The 17,364-nt window shown below is 44.7% G+C and overlaps 1 protein-coding gene across 1 annotated transcript in view; it reads left to right on the forward strand.

Moving 5' to 3' along the window:
- Positions 1-1,371: 1,371 nt before the first annotated feature.
- Positions 1,372-17,364, forward strand: part of EFNB2 (ephrin B2) — a gene marked incomplete at its 3' end in the record, with an annotated part of 41,614 nt that continues 25,621 nt past the window's right edge. The window contains exon 1 of the mRNA XM_084279158.1: positions 1,372-1,505. Coding sequence (XP_084135284.1) covers positions 1,378-1,505 — 128 coding nt within the window. The 5' untranslated portion in view covers positions 1,372-1,377. The remainder of the gene's footprint in view (positions 1,506-17,364) is intronic.

The following is a 17,364-nucleotide window of genomic DNA, read 5'->3' on the forward strand; positions in this document are numbered from 1 at the left end:
CCGCGTGGGCCAGCCCCGGCGTGACTAAGAGCGAGTGGGCTCGTCCCTCAGCCCAGCGGCCGCCCGCGGAGCCGGGGGTGTTACCTGCCGGCCCTGCTCCGCCGGGCTCGGCGCGCCGCGGCCCCGCCCGCCGCGGCGGCGGCGGCGGTAAGTGACACGCGCGGCGCCCAACCAGCGCGGCGGCCCGGCGGCGGCCCTATGAGCGGCGGCGGCGGGGCGGCGGGGCCGCGCTTATATGGCTACGGCGGCGCGCTGCCGCCGGCCGCGCTCTTGCGCCGGGGACTCGCCGCGGCGGCAGCACTAACAGCAGCAGCAACAGTGGCGGCGGAGCGGTGGCATCGCGGGTTGAAGGCGCCCCGGTGGGAACGGCCGCGGCTGACGCCGCCGCTCCTCTTCCTTCTTTCTCCTCCGCGCTAGGCTGCGCGGCAGCGCAAGTCCCACCGCCCGGCTCTCCTTCTCCTGCCGCCGCGGCGCACACTGCGGATCTCGCAACGGGGGGAGAGAGGGACGTTTTGACGCTGCGACTTACCCCCCCTCTCCTGTTTTGTTATTATTCTTATTAATTTTTTTAATTATTATTTTTCGCCCCTTTTTCTTTCCCTGCCGCGCTCCGGGGTCTTTGCCGGCGACAAGGACAGCGGTGCCCACCCCCCCGGGGAAGCCGGAGCCCTGCGGATGCGCCTCCCTGGGACCGGGGGAGCTGACTCTCGGAGTGGATTTATTGACTCGCGGTTGCTTCCGAGCTCCCCGAAACAACCCGGGCTGGTGCCCGTGCGGATTGCAAACTGCAGGGAGCAGTGAGAGACACACAAGAGGAGCCTCCTGCTGAGGCTGTGTCCCTTTCCCCCGACCCTTTTATTTCTCCCACCACCGTTTCTATTATTTTACCTCTTTTTTTTTTTTTTTTAAACTCATTTTCGCGCGAGCCTTAAGACACTGCGAACGTGTGTATGGCGCACTGGATCCAAATGGGAGTTGGCAATTTGAGTGGCATCTTCCAACGCAGCCGGGAGACCCCCAGTAAGAGGAAGGACTGAGGCGATTGCTTTCTTTATTTTTTGTTTTCCTTGCTATTGCTGTTGTTACTTCGGAGGTAGCTTGGATCTTACCTCGCAGGAGAATTTCCTACATGCGAGTGGCATACATGACTCAGTAGATCTGCTTGCAGCTCTCACCAAGTGCATCGTCGATCCTTCACGTGTGATTTTAATTTCTTTTTTTTTTTTAACTATTATTATTATTATTCTTTCTTCCCTTAACAATCGTCCCGGCTGGTGGGATACCGGGCCCGCACCCTGCTGTTGCCGCTCAGGTGCGGAGAAGCCGCACGGCGGAGTTGGCGAGGCTCCGGGGAGGGACTCGGTGCCGCCTGCGACCATGGCAGCGCGGAGGCGAGACGCCTCCGCCTGGAAGTACTGTTGGGGAGTCGTGATGGTTTTATGCAGAACTGCACTAGCGAGGTCCATCGTTTTAGACCCCATATATTGGAATTCCTCCAACCCCAAGTAAGTTTCCATCCGGCTCTCCCGCCTGCCGCCTCCCCCGGGGGGCTAGCGCTCCCCTCCACGGTGGTGCGCGGGGGGGACGGTGCCGCAGCCTGCCCGCGGCCGCCGGGAGCTACGGGGACGGGGACACTGCGAGTGGCGGCTGCCGGGGACTTCAGCCGGGGCTGGCTGCAGGGTCTGACCCTCCCCCGGGGCGGGTGGTCCGGCAGTCGCAGCGGAGCTGCCCCACCGCCGCTTGCCCCCGGGAGAGAGCGGGCCGAGGGAGGTGAGGGTGGGTAGGGGGGTGGCCGAGGTGGGGCGGTGGGGTGGGGGGTGAGGGGGCAGCCGCGGTGGGACGGGCCGGGGCGGTGGCACCAGGCTGAAACCCGCGGGCGGGGTCTGGTCTCCGCTCCCGCGGAGCCGCCGCCTCCCCGCGGTCGGATCATCGGCAGAGGCCGGCGGAGCCGGGCCGCGCTGGGCTGCGCAGCCAGGAAGGGGTGATACTCTTCAACTTCTCCATCTGCAGATGCAAACTCATCCCATTGACTCCAGCGAAGTTACATCTGCTTATAACAGGGCTAAATTTGGTTGTGGAGTTGATGGTACCAAGGCACATGTCAGTGAGTAATGAACTAAGCATTACCCATCACACAACCATTTAGTGTCATTCTTCATTAACAAACCCAGGCAAAAAACGTACATGAGTTCCCAGGACTTCACTGTCAAAGCACACTCCTAAAATAGAAGGCGTTTAAAGGATACGTTTCTTTACTTGAACATACAACATTATTGCTGTTGGGAAAAGGAACTTGTTAGAAAGTGGGCTGTCCGTCCAGAGGGAGATCTGAGTCAGTGATGGAAAAACTATTCCTGCTTCTCTTTTTGCCCTCTTTCATTTTTGACATGCAAACTAAGTTGGCTTTGTTCGGTTGTGAAATCCTTCGAGCTCCTGTGATTAAACCCACTGTTTTTAGAAAACAGGAGTCACGATAGAAAAAAATAGTCTTGTAATGTGTTCAAGGAAGTTTTAAACCAGAAATGGATTAAAATAACTTTGTAACTCCTGGTACGTATTCAATGATGTGCACTTAAAAGCGAGCCATACGTGGTGGTGTTTGAATTTAAGTCCAGCAAGTACAAGTCTTGTTTTCCCGGGGGACTTTTTGGAAGAAATGTTAGGTGGGGATGAGACAAGGAGAATGGAGTATTTCCTTGACCGGGGACTAATTCTGAGTAGGTGGCAAAGATCTCCAGGAGTTCAGTGAAAAGATTTCAAAGTTTGAATTGGGATTACCATCTCAAGTTTACCGAGTTGGGCATCGTTACTTACCGGTGTTCCCACCAAAGGAAAAACTCGCTGCAGTATTTTTAAATAATTGGCATATTTGCTGCATCTCTGTAAGATTTCTTTACAGAAAACTTTTTCTGATCTTTCTTTAAAAAAACCCTCCAAACATATAAATGGAATTCTGTGGACTGCTCAGCTCAATGTTTTTATATCAAGCATTGCGTGACAAATTACTTTGTATATGCACCAGGTGGGAAGCCAGATAAAACAAAGTTTAGCTCCAGCCTCTGGCTCTGCTCTGATGCTGCATAGCTAAAGCTCTTCCCAGGCTGCAAGGTACGGCGGGACATCGGAGAATAAAGCGACCTGCTCGGTTATAGAGCAGGCTTTATGGTGCTGTGTGAATTCTCGGAAGTCAAAGGCTAGGGGCTGGGGTTGCTTTGCGTTAGTGGGCCTGCTGGGCTGCTGGAACGCCGGCTGGGCTCAGCCTGGGAGGGAAGAGAAGGCTTCTGCATCCCCAGCCCTTGGTGGGTTTGTGCCTACAGAGGTCACCCTTCCAATGCAGAAAAGCCCGCAGCTCGGGCCTCTCCGCTGCCAGCTCCGGACCGATTTCCCTTGCTTTTTTTTCCCCCTTCATCTTTCTTTCTTTTTTTTTTTTTTCTTTTTAACTTACCTCGGTAGCTTTTTATTAGCCATCAGGGGAATGCAAGTATCCGAGACGCTGAATTCAACCCATCTTACAGCGCCTGGGGATACGCTGTGTTGCCATTTGGCTAATTCCAAACTGACTCCAGAGGAGAGAGGAGGGGAAAAAAAAAAAAAAAAAAGGAAAAGTTTTGAATGTTGTTGCTAATGGTAGATCTAATGATAATATCTAATTACTTTTCCAACTTAAACGCACGCTTAAAAATAGGTTGTGCTGTTGATGTAATTGAGTTTTCTTGAGTGATTCATTGAGGCTTAATCACCACAGTGAAGAAGTACACTATTAAAATTAGTCTTTTCAATTGCTGGGGCTAGTGATTTATAGGCCACTCGGAGGCCTGTAGTTTGAGGAAGCTTACAAATGCATTACCGATATTGCTGCTGGTGAGACAGCTCCGCTTCTCTGAGCAGGGTTTCTTACTAATTCTTGTCACAATTGTTTGCCTGAAGGATACGGAATAATTTCTCCTTAGACGAGGTTGTCCTCACTCTGGATTCAAGCTGCACGTTAGCTTGAGAAGCGAGCTGCTGAATGGATCTTGGCATAGTATAATAATAAAGCTCCTTTCTAGGCTTGAAATAATAACTATCTTTGGTGCCGGTTAATTTATTCAGGGAAGCTGTGCGTTTAACTCTATTGAAAGCCTCAACCCATAAATCTGCTGTACAGGTAGGCAATTAAGTGCTGGGAGAAGTTGTTAGTCGGGTTAATATAAAGTATGAAATAATAAATTTTAGGTTAAGGTGAATGTATAAACCGAATTGGTTTTGCACTGAAGTTTGGAGGTTATAATTTCTGGCAGGTGGCTGGGATGGAGAGCACGAAGTAGCTCTTTGAAGACAGAGCTCCCTCCCCTGTTCTCCCCCCCCCCCCCCCTCCCTTTTAGGGATCTGCTTTCATTGCCTCGACCAAATCACGAGAGGTGTGTTTTAAGTGACATACAGAAAATAATTATACCCGCCACTTTATTGCTTGGGAGGTTAAACCTCGTTGTGGCAGATGGTTTTGGTAGACTTTACAGACTTGTCATCTGAAGAACCTCAGATCTCACGATTCTGAAAACACAGAGGAAAATTACTCTCTAGACTTAACTCCTGTTGAAGGGGGGACTTTCTGCCTGTGTTACTTTCTGCCAAGATAAACAGTGTGTACAGATAGTGGGGATTACCTCAGTTTCTGCTCACAGGGGCTCAGCACCATGTTCAGCACACAGGATAACACCCAGTGCTGTGGGGTGGGCGCCTTTTAGTACAACAGTACAGAAACTTCATTGAAAAAAAAAAAATCATTGCTTATGTCAAAGTGTTGCTGTTCCCTGCGTGCTATAGGCTGGTGAGCCAAGCAGTTCTCCTTCGTGACATGAGGAAGGTTGTCCTCACAAGTGGTGTATTTGACACTGATTAAGTTAGATTATATAGCTGTTTCTCTCTTCCCTCTGATAACCAGTTATATATGGGATATTTCACAGCCCGCCTCTGAATGAATGCTAGCATGTCAGAAACGGATAAAATAAACTACAATTGATGACCCCGTTAAATGGTCTATTGAGTGGCATATAGACTGGTCTGCTTCTCATTGTAGCTGAAATTCTTATTTTTGTAGGTAAACAAGTGCGCATTCACTACCGATTGAATAGCCCCTTGAACTATGCTCTGCAGTTTGCATTTGGGTTAATCTTGTCGGTTTTAATATAGAGAGGGGAAAAAAGGAGAAAGCACCAGGGGTGGAATTGTTAGTGCTTTCACATCCACATTCCTCACGTTTTGTCAGGATGATAAACTGTAGGTAATGGGCAGCCCTTGTTTCACAGGACAGGCGAGCCAGCCGGAGCACAAAGAGCTTGCTAAAACGATATCTCACAACATGTTTGGGAGCCTCTCAGCCAGACAAGAATTTATTTGGGGGCCCAGTGTCGTGGGACTGCGCTTTCTAACCTCGGCAATTACGGCTTCAAGCTGAAGAAACAGGAGTGGAAGGTTAAGATGATTTAAACACATGCTCCTAAATTGTACCCAAAACATAGCTGTTGACGCTTGGCGTGCTCATACGGGGAGTGAGTGGCTGCTTCCCGTCCACTTGATATCTCTGGCATTAGTGGCTGGGTCTCCAAAGCACAAGTGAATTAGCAAAATGAATTCGGAACAAACCAAAGGCCAAATTCTTGAGCTGGTTATTTTTTTCCCCAGCCTTTTATACGTGGCGTATAATTGCTATATTATTTATAGTAATTATCTTAAAGCATGTTATCTGTAAGCTGTGCTACGTTATTTCACTTCGTTTAATGAAGTAATTGCCTTTAGAAAGGCAGTGACTAAAAGTCAAGCTAAAATCACTTAAGTTCTCCTCCTTCCCACACACAAGAATGCCTCCCTCCCCTTTTTTCTTTTTTTTTTTTTTTTTTTCCTCTTCCCTGTTTTATTACAAAGAAATCACGTTGCTTTAGGTGTGACACTCCAGATCGTCTCAGATTTGGCCAATGTTCCCGTACCGTGAAGTCAGCAGAGGACCCGAGGTGACTGTGGTGACGTGATGGCAGAGACAGGCCTTCCAGGCCTGCGCAGCCGCCAGGGCCAGCCTTGCTTTTGGGGGTTTTTATTTTAGGGTGGAGGGGGGAGGATCCAGTCTTCATGTGTCGTGCAACCTGCAGTACTTGAAATTGCTTGTTGTAAATGAGTAGAAAGTGTTCTTCTGAGGAAAAGAGAGAGGGGAAAAAAAAAAATCAGTGATCAAAATGTTACTCATGTGTGCCTAATGTCTGCCTGCCTTGGCTGCTGACATAAAGAAACCTGTTTTTCTGGTCATTTATCATACATCTACATGGATTTGCTTATGAGCTCATTCTTTGTGAGGCGTTGTGGAAACTTAAATAGGAATGTTAAACTGCCTGAAATATTTTGATTAAAATATGCAGGGCTACAGAATACAGACTTTTAACCAGAACACTGTTGTTTTGAGAGAGGGGAGGGTGGGGTGGTTTGGGGTTTTTTTTGAGGGGGGTGGGGAGGGAGCGGCAAGGGAGAAGAGTCTTTGGGGGGCGGAGGGGGGGAGAGTTGTATGAAAAGCAGAGGAAGGGAGGATGGCAAATGGACAGTGTTAGAAGAGCTTGGAAAAACTCCTGTGGCTTCATTGTCTCTTTAAAGCCAGAGAACACAAAGACAAACGCAGTTCAGCCTTTCTCCCATGATGGAAAATGTAAACCGTTGACACAGCTCCCATGTTTAACTTGTTTAATTCTCATTTTAAATTCAGTACTATACCAGCCGTGTGAACTCTGAAGATTTCTTTAGTAATCCATTTTGTAGTTCCGAATCAAAAACAAAGTGAAAGGGTCTGACACAATTTGCTTTTATTTTTAGGCAAATCAACCCTGGTCATAGTTAATAAGGGGATTACAACCCAGACTAGGTCTTTACAGATGTAATGTAAATCAAGGGCAGAGTATAAAGAAACTGATCCCTTTTGATTGAAGTATGGTAAAAAGGCATAGAGAAACTAGCAGCAGTAATCTGATTGTATGGCAATAAAACCACCATTTTCTGTCTTTCAGATAAAAATAATGTGGTAAATCCATGCAGTTCATAAGATGTAAAGGCAGATAAAGGGTGATGCCATGGCAACATATAGATTAGCTTGATGTTAGAAATGACACGTCTCTGAAAGGGGTGTTAGAAACTAAGGACCTTGCTCCGGGCTGTAAGGTATTATGTGGGAATCGCACAAAACTTGGGGGCCGGGATTAGGAACTATGAAAGGCCTACTTGTGGCTTGGGATGGTTAGAGCAGTAAAGAAAAGCTGCTCAGTTCTTGCTCATTGGTGGTGTATAACATGGTAAAGATAGATTTCATTTACTGCTTGCTGCAGAGACGGGGACCGATTAGAACTTGAGATGGCCGCAATTGTTAGGTATGGAAGGTTTTCCTTTTTAACTCCTTGCCCTAGCAGCAGCCTTTCTGAAGAACTGGCTGCTCTTGGGGGTTTGTTGCCTTAATCTATTTGGGCTTCGGGCAGGAGCATGCTGGCAAGGGACAGAGAGCAGAGGGGATAGGTGGGACTGGGGTTATCTGGAAGGAAAACAGAGACCTTTTGATTTCGGTTGTGTTCTCCATCACACTCCATGGGAGCAGCAGAGATAAACATGCTCCATTGTCTGTGCCTTGGCCAGGTGATACTTCAGCATCTCTTCTCTTTGCCAGCCTGCAAAAATAGAAAAAAACCCTCAAAAGCCCCAAACAAAACATCCCGCAAGCAAACCGGCATCCGTTCCTATTTACCAATAAAGCTGCAGATAACCAAATTTACCTGGCTTAGTTTCTAGGTGGTGTTTATGTCGGGAAGGCAGGCTGGAAACCAGAGATGAACGAGATAAGCATCTTGTTACCCACCCCCCCACCCCCCCCCCCAACTTAAAATCATGGGGATGAGTTTGCTGTGAGCCCCTAGAGTTCAGCCGGCAGACAATTAAGCCATTGTTTTGTCATTTATTTTAAGCAATCTGCAGCTCTAAAGGTAGCGAGATACCTCTCCTAGTGCAGCTACCTGGATTTTTGTTTCCTGCCTTTGCTCTTGAAGAGACTTTTAAATAGTTAAGACTTGCTTTTCTACCCAACTGACAGCCGTAAACACCCACAACTTAAAGCCAGCATTACATTGCAAATCGGGTACGATTCAAACGAGAAATATTTACTTTATTGCCTGCTCATTTGTCTGCTAAGGAGGGAAAGCAAGCACTCTGCATTTGTTAGGCAGAGTCTAGACATAAGGGGAAAAAACACTGAAGCCTACAATAACAGTTGTGTCTTTCTTTAGTGGGAATGAGCCTGGGATGAGCTCGGCAAAATGGAATTCATGCTGTTTGTTTGGCAGTGGCTCGGACACTTTTTAAGTTTCTTTTTTTTTTTTTTTCCTTTTTTAATTTTCTGGGGGGTTTTATAAAGATGTTAATTACATGCTTGAATTTATCATGCTTATCCTACCCCATAGTAAGCTGGAAAGCTTCACAATTATTGACTGAAAAGGGAACTCCAGAAACCCAAACTGTCAAGCTGCTCGATGCTGATGTGATTTAACAAATTAAAAATAAACAAGTGCATATAGGGAGCTGAACAGATTGGCAGAATATTCGGGGCCTGAACTGCTCAGATACGTTTCCTCTCTCCCAGCTTAACCTTCACAAACCTATATCAAAAGATCCAATTCATTTGCTGAAATTCTCCAAAGCGCTGGGGCACCCTCATCTAATTTACAGGCCGGTCACATCCAAGCACCTTGCATTCTGCATTTGACAATGATTGCTAATGGGCCATTCAACTAAAGTATTTGCTTGTTAACAGGGAACAGAGCATGATAAATGTCCAGCAAGCTTGCGGCCTCCTTCAGCTTTTCAAATGCAGACTGGTGCATATTTATGGCAGGCAAATGACAAAGAGAGAAGCTGAATTACTCTGGCCTTATGCTTTCTGTTCGAACAAGGGTTAAAGTAATTAAAGAAATAATGCAAAAACCGATGTCCTTTGTTTGCCCACCATTATCCAACATTTAGCTTTCGAACCTGCCTGTCACGTCACATTTCAGAAATATACCAGATAAGAGGGCTTGGGTAGGTTTGGCCGGGCTCAGGGAGGAGCGGGTAGGTAGGAGCATCCCTCAGGTCTCTCTTGTCCCAGAGAGCATCCTCCGCAGGTTCTCCCCTCCTGACACAGTTCCCACTGACATACATCACATTACCTGCACGATGTACTTAAAACACAGAGGTTTTGCAATTTGCACTTCTGGGGGAAGGGGAAAACCCACCCAAACACACCACCACCACCGAAAACCCAAAGGCAAAGCAGGGGGAGGCGTTGAGCAGAGGAGCGCCTTGCACTTGGCGTGTTTCTGAAAGTCAAGTAGGAAAACAAAGTGGCAGAGGAAAAAACCTCTTTTGCTGTTGATACCTTGAACTTTTTCTGGTAACATTGTTGCTCCTCTGCCCTCAAGGAAGGATAAATCCTCAAAACTCAAATTACAAAGCCTACGCACACACGCAAGTTCCCAAAACTCGAAGTGTCTTCAGTGTCATCTTGAATCATTTGTTATTTGTGTGTGTGTGTGTAAATTCGTGTTCAACCTTAGCCTCATTTCCTAAAATCTTTGAGCAGACTTAAATGCTGAAACACAACAGTTTTTAAAGTCCATGTTTGAAAATATCATTCAGTATTCTGTATGTCTAGTTGCAAGTAGGTAAACGTGTTCAAGGCTTCTGTCTAGCTCCTGTTCAACTCTGTGAAAACACCTCCAGTGATTTCAGTAATACATTAGCCTGCAAGGGATTTACCTTATAATTGGTTTTTTCATTATAGGCAACATTTCCTTTTTCTATAATGAACAAAATCTATCATTTTACTTGAGGAAAAAGAACGTCCAGATTTTAATATTATTTCCCCCCCCCTCCCCTGTTAACTGAGGTGCAGAGAACGTTCCTTTGATGTGATTATATATACTGTCAAAGGCAGCAAATAGGGCAGGACCTCTATCTTTTTTGGCAATCCTGGCTAGCCAACACCCAGTGTTTATTGCGGTATCAGTGTGATAATTATAATGCAGCTGATTTAAACTTTGATGTAATAGTCTATGCTTTCTTTTGGTTTTAAATGTAGGTTCCAAGCCAAAACCAGATAAAGGCTGGTAGAGGATTATGTTCCTAGGTGAATCATTCCTAATGAACGGCATATACATAACTATAAGATGGGTTTTCTACCTATAGTGTTCTTTTTAAATGTCTCTTGGTTAATGACTAAAGTAGGATTCCCAAAACTTTATTCAGTAGGATTCCCGAGCTGTGTACACTTTAAAGCATAATCAAGCTTTACATGTGTCAACAGAAAATTAGAAATTATATGGCTTGTCTTACACAGGAGGATTGGTTAGATGGTGGAATGATACATTCGGCTGCAAAATCTGTGAGGCTGCAAATTACCTCTCCCCGTTTTGTTAGCTTTTGTTTGACTAGTGCGTTTAACTGAGGTTCCCAAACCAGAGAACAGATGTGGGAAAGGTGAACAATGCACTGTAAAAGGAAGTATATGTTAAAGCTAATCAGAGGGATTTAAAAATATATATATTATTTTTATTAGTTAAAGCCCAGTTGCAATTGAATGCTATTTTATTTTGGATTGGGAGTTCTGCCAGACTCCAGCCTGTCAGAGCTGAGAAGACTCAAATCAAGTCCAGGCCTATTTCTGCAGCAAACGGGAATCCTGGCTCCTTGCCTGTGGATTCATTCAGGAAGGCCCATCTGGCTTTTGATGTTCTGCAAGTTTGAAGCAGTTTGTTTAAGGAACCTATGCAGCAAGCAGTGGTGAAAGCACACATAACTGCGCTTCTGACTCTTCGAGTGGTGCATCGTTTCGCGTTTTCTTCTTTGCTGGTACTTGCCATCTGCTCACCTACTGCCTGAACAGCAGTTGGTTTCTATACCTGACTGACTGGATAAAAGTGTAAATTTGGAATTGGGAACATCTTGACTCCTTTTGAGGGTTTACAATCCCATAGCATTCACTGTCCACACTTGAGTTGCTTTCTTCATGTTTAATTAATTTCAGTTTAGTTCAGAAGCAGTCCAGCTTAATCACTGCACAGCCACTTGACCTTTAGGGGGTTTTTTTGAGGGGGATTTCTTTTTCCAGTGTATTTCCAAGATACAGATTATCTGAACAGGGAAGGTCACATTGGCAGGGACGATTACTAGTCTGTGTGATAAATAGTGCAAAAGAGATGATTTTTGTGGTAAGCTAAGTTCCTTCTACCAGATAGCTTTCAAGCACTTTTGGAAGGAAAGCAAAAGCCAGGTCTTCATAATTTTATTGTTTACCATAATCTTCCCCGTTCTGTGGATCAGCATGTGACAGTGAGAGGAGCAAGAATGCACTGTGCTTCCAGGGCTTGACTCTGGAAACTGTCCTTATTCAGAAAAGCTCATGTTGAGCATGTGCTGAATGCTGAATATTGCTGCTGAAGCGGAACGAATTTAAGCATGAGCTGTCTTGAACCAAGGCCAGAGTGAAAAGGTTTTTTGGGGTTGGACAAATGCAGATCTCTCTGAAGCTTCATTGCATTTTTTTTTTTCTATCAGAAAATGATGTCAGAAGCTATTGGTCTGTCTGCACTTGGAACGAGTCTTAATTTTCACATAGCTTCCCAGCAGTCAGCAGGTTAAAAATGAAGTGGCTGGAGCTCCTGCTGTCATGGCCTTCTACTGAACCCCTCTGATGGGCACTTCCACCTGGGGCAGGGATGTCCAATCTAGCGATGCATGCATTTGTGGACCTTTACAGGAATTTTTAAACTATTTCCTTGTCACTTTAGCTTAATCGAGAGGCTCAGATTTGCAGTGGACCAAAAGCTGGTCCTTAGTAGGTCAGATATTACTACTGCCTTGGAGGTGTCAGCGGCCGCCTGGTTTTTATTCTGCTTCTGAAAGTTGGTCAGACTTTGGAAAAGTTTGTATTCAGTGTAAGAACGTAGGATCTCCACTGTTGCCAGTGGCTGAATTGTGGGTTTAATGTGTGAATGCAGGCTGACTAGATTCCCCCATCTGGCTTTTTGGTCGAGGTCATGTTATTTTCTCCCACCTGATAACTCTCTTTATACCAGAAGGAAAAGGATATGGTATAGGAGCAATAGAGAGTTGTAACTGGATTCTGAAAATCTTTGCATGCCTATGGGTTGCCAAAATAGGCTTGGTTTGTCATACAATGCTGTTACTGATTTGGCATAACTTTTCCTGAAAGTTGTGAGTTAACAACGCCTTCTACTTCCAGTGTTTACTTATGCAGGCAAATGGTATGCACTAATATATTTTCTAACAACTGCAAAGCAGCTGAATTTTTTTTCTTTGAATTTGAGATATAATCACGGATTATTAATGTCTCATCAAGTAACAAGACAGCCAGTCCCCGCCCTCTTTTATAGACTTTGCTTGGAGCATGTCTTGGAACAAGACTGTGCAGGTGCGAACAAATTGTAGGTAAGAGAAGGAAGACTTCAGACTTTGGTTGGTATCCTTGTATTGTGGCTGACATAAGATTTGTTTCTGTAATAGGAAAGGTGGAGAAGAGCACAGAAAGTCACAGCAAGAGAACAATCTGTTTTTATTGTTTCTTTCTTGTGATTTATAGTGCCCTTTTTGAAAAGTAGCTCTTTGGCAAATGCCAGCTGCTCTCTGTTAGCTTTCTGAAAGCAAAGACTTCAGTGACTTGTGTAAGAAGCACACACATGGTTTGGTTTGACTTTCCGTTCCATGCTAACTACTGCTCTGCATCTTTTCAACAAAGCGCCATCTTTCTTGGGTTTGGCACACCCAGCCCCTGCCAGCGCAAGTCAAGTCGAGTGGTGGTTTTGGGTTACACTGGATTCACAGTACAGATTTTTTTCATTTTAATTTTTCCTTTTTTTTTTTCAAAAACCCAAACCATATAAATACCTGATTATCTTTGCTGTGAGAGCAAAGAGCTACTTTTAATATTCCCAGTAGCATATTTTGAACAACAATTCTTTAATTAAAACAACATTGGTCTCTTCCTGTATTTCATGGCTAGCAAATGAGAGAAAACACCAGTGTTAATATCAAAGGGAGTCAGTTTTCATTACAGTAATGGTTCAATTGTGCAATGCTGTAGGCAGTGAAATTTAATATTATTGTGACTTGTATTGTAATTGTAGGATGACAGAGGAAAATGGATTAAGTTTAAATATAAGTGTACGCAGCAGCACATGGACTTTGTCAAATGGGAGCTGAGGGTTGGAGCAGGACGGGTCTCCCCCCTGGCTCTGTCATAATGAATTAGTATTTTGTAAATAACTGGCCACTAGACTGCAGATTTATTACCTTTTGTAGATATACGTGGACATACATCTACACGGATTCTGCACTGACTGTAATTGCAGTGCGGAGTTGCAGAACGGGTTTATGCCTGTAGGCTTGCAGGGTATTTGAATGTCTAGGCTTCTTGTCTTCACCTCTCATGAAAGTACTCTTGCCTGCCAGTCTGTGAAGTTTCCCTCTGAAGGATACACCCATCCTCGCAGTGAAGGGATTGCTAACACATGCATGGCCTGGGACTGGAAAGCCCTTTGTCATTCTTTTCTTCCCGATGAATAAAACCAAATTCATGCTGCAGATGATCTCTGCTTTAGGAAGTGGTGCTGGAGACACAGCTAGTGCTAATGAGCAATATCCCCTTCTTCCCTGTTGCCCATATACATGCAGATTAAAATGGAAAAATGGTAATTTAAACCAGCCATTACTGATCTCTTCCATGGAAGACCAGGGACAATGAAAGCTTAGATGTTTCATTTGTTTACAGTGTAGGCAGGTGGAAGATCTCCCCAAAGCCGTGCCTGATAATCGACTACTGTGTAACCGTGATGCCCAGTCCTCTTAGCCGGTATCTTTCTTCCCAGCGTTTCTCAGGCACACGTTCGTGTTGAAACCTGTTCTAATGTTAAAGTGCAAAAGGGGGCAGTAAAGTGCTATCCAAAAAATGTTTATTTTTTTAAGGGTATTTTTTGTGGCAAAAGTTGCATTTCTCAATAGGCTTATAATCTCCCCTATTGAAAATAATGATCACATGAATATCTTCTGTTTGAAAGGCCTACACATGTTGCCAGAGCGCATCGTTAAGCACTGTGGGAACGTTTTTCTCTGTGTGCTTGCGTGTTCTGTCCCTTAAACCAGCCCTGAAACATGGTACATATTTGGAACAACTCGAAGGCAGGAAGCTTTCCTCAGATATATTTAGGACGTAACTATATGAAGCACTTCTTGAAAGAATTCCAGCTTTCCTAATCATGTCTGGTTCTCATGTTGTGCACTACCAGCACCACGTTTCTGGAAAAACAAGATGAAAAGAATGCTGAGACTAGGGGTTTCTGCTTGAAGTACTGAAGTGTGTAGTGGTGGCATGGGTCAAGAGTTGGGCTCTCATCCAGACCCGCATGCATCATTTGTCAAGAGGTAACTAGAAAGAGCAACTAATTACAATGCACCTACTGAGTGTTTTCTCTTTCAGAAATTCCTCAGAATAAGCCATTTATACAGCTTGACTGCTACTCTCCACTGCAGCCACTTGCAGTTTTAAAACTCCACACAGAAAGCGTGTTTCTGCCGAAATGCAATAAAAAGGAGAAAATGCATCTGTGTGCTTCCATGCCTGTGCATGAGAGAGTTAGCAAGCAGTGATTTGAGGAGTGATTCCTTGTTTGCTGAGGCTGAGTAAGTCCAGCACTGTTGTGAGGGTTCATATTTCTGTAAATGCTGATGAAATGTTAATACAATACACTTTAAAATAGAACATTGGTCATATCCATCCTCTTCCCCCCTCTCCCCCGCCCTCCCTTCGTTAGAAGACTGTCCTGAAGCACATTAGTGGTTCTTTTGTGGTAACCAGAATTGATTTTGTAAATGGATCAGAATTCTCTAGTGCTTTAAGTACTTTTAGCAGAGCAGTAATTGCTTTCTGCACAATAATACAAAAAGTTAATTGCTATTAATAGTGCTTTGTGTGGAGGTCATGTATGAAAACTGAATATAAAATCTATACCTTTAAAAAAAAAATTCCTTTGCAAACCTTGGTAAAAAAAAATCAGATGGTACATCTTTTCCGCATTTCAAACCGTACCCAAGTGGAAAATGTTCTTGGCCAGGCTGCACGTTCTTGTGCAAAAAGCCCAGATCTTGTTTCCCATTGTAGAGGGGGGAAAAACAAACAGATAGGTGTTTGCTCTCAGAGGGTTCCTTTTAAGGCAGAGGAAAACAAGCTTCCCTTTTACGGGAGGAAAGCTGCGCATCCATTTTCACACCCTGGATTTACGTTGGGGTAAAGCACAAGTTGGTCTGAAGATTCTAGTTATGTAAGTGGGATTTTTGTTTTTATTATTTTTTTTTGCTTTGTTCTGCGACTGAGAGCCAAGCAGCAAGGGAAAGGGCAGCTTTCCAGCAAAACAAAACCATCTCTTGCAGGCGGAGATGGCGGCCAGTTGAAACAGATACGCTGTCTTACAGCAAAACCCTTCTGGCAGCTGCACGCCGGGGGGCTGAAGGCCAGGGGTGCTGCCTCTGCTCCGCAGCGTGGGATGGAGAGAGCTCGCTCCTGGCACCCCTGAGTCCGTGGTCACCCTGAGATGCCACGATCCCCCCCAAGGCAGGAATTGCAAAGTCAGCTACCTCTGCTGGAGCCCTGAAGGAGGAGAGTCTGCAGCACCTCCTTTAGCTTATTTACTTTTTCCGTGGAATGAGGTCACATCCGTAACCTTCGCACATCACAGCTTTTAAGGAAACTCTCTCTGGGAGAGAGTGTCTCCATTAAGATGTGTTTGGTGCTGGGTTGCAGGTGACCTTCTGTATATGTGAAGGGTGAAAGGGGTAGGGTTCTTGACAAATACCCATGTCTTGGCTGCAGATTTTGTGCTCACTCAAGTGCAAAGACACCTTTAGACTTGTGAGCGTCCTAAGATGAATGGGGCGAAGGAGTTAGTGTCTGTATCTCTGCAGCAGCAATGGCCACACAAGTTATTTGAGGAAGGAAACCCATGACACATCTTTCTGGAAGACCGGTCAGGGCATTTTCTAATGCCTTTGAAGAGGGATGGCGTCTTTGGGTGTCTCTCTGTACAGTGGAAGCTCTGTGTCTTCAGGTCTGTGATGTGATGGTACAATTTGACTGGCAAATCCTGCAGGTTCATGCAAAAAAAAAAAAAAAGGTTTTCTTTGGGGGTAAGTGAAGTGTATGCACTCACAGCCCATCCTTATTTTATGCCTATTGGAAATCCTTCGTTGCATTTTAAAACACTTAACTCTAATATTTTGTAAAAGGTAGTGTGATTAATCAATAAACAAATGGCTAAACTTTCATACATACTCTTCATTCCCCGTCCACTTAGAATTTTGAGAGAACATAATAATGGTGCAGAATAATTATTGACTCTGTTATTAAGATTTCAGTTGCAAACAGACTGCATTGTCTTGTCCTACCGAAGTCAATGGAAGTTTTGAAGCCGATTTAAGTAAGAACAGGTCCAGGAAAAGGCACCAAGAATGACATCCATTCTTGTGGCTACTTGAGACACATGAAATGGTGGCAGCACTACCACTTTGCATCCAGGGTGATGATCAAAAAATAAACCCTTGGCCATTCCCTTCTTCAGTGCACTGCAAGCATTTCCTCCCTCTCTCATAGCCCAAAAGAAGATGGGCTCCTTTGGAGGTGAGAAAAGGGGAGGATGAGGAGGTACCACAAACTGTAGGATGGAGATAAGCTACAGTTTCAGCGTACTGTTTTAAAGCATTTATGGGCTTGCTCCAGGTTTTACTGCAGGAAAGCCCAAGTTCCAAAAAGAAGTTCTTCCCTTCCAGTGGAAGTGAGAAATCCAGGAGCTGCTTTAGGAACTTGTGTTACGGCATTTCATAATCTGGCTTTCTGTAATGTGACAGCTTTAAAGATCTTAAGGGATGAGTATAAATGTATTTATATATTTGTTTGAATTCCATTTAGTTTCTAGCCTGCAAGTCCTGTAAATGCAAGTAACCATTGCTTACATGAGTGGTTTCATTAGCTGCGTGGAAAAATGTAACATATAAATAAAGGTCAGCAGATTAAACTTCTTAAACTTTATTTAAATTCAAAACCATGCCTATTTAGCATGTGCCGCAAAACTTTGTTATAGTATTAAAATAATTCAATAATACTGCACTGGCAAAGAAAAGTAGATTCTAAAACTCACTTAAAAATTTAATAATATGAAATGCTGTACTACTTTTGTTTTCAAAGTTTCATTTGCTAGTCTGTGTGTGAAGCCAGTCTGTCGTCTCGCTGTGTCAAACTATGGTAATTTTTCTTGCAGAGACTTC

The sequence above is a fragment of the Gallinula chloropus genome, assembly GCF_964237585.1.
Source record: "Gallinula chloropus genome assembly, chromosome: 1".
Taxonomy (NCBI): Eukaryota; Metazoa; Chordata; class Aves; order Gruiformes; family Rallidae; genus Gallinula; species Gallinula chloropus.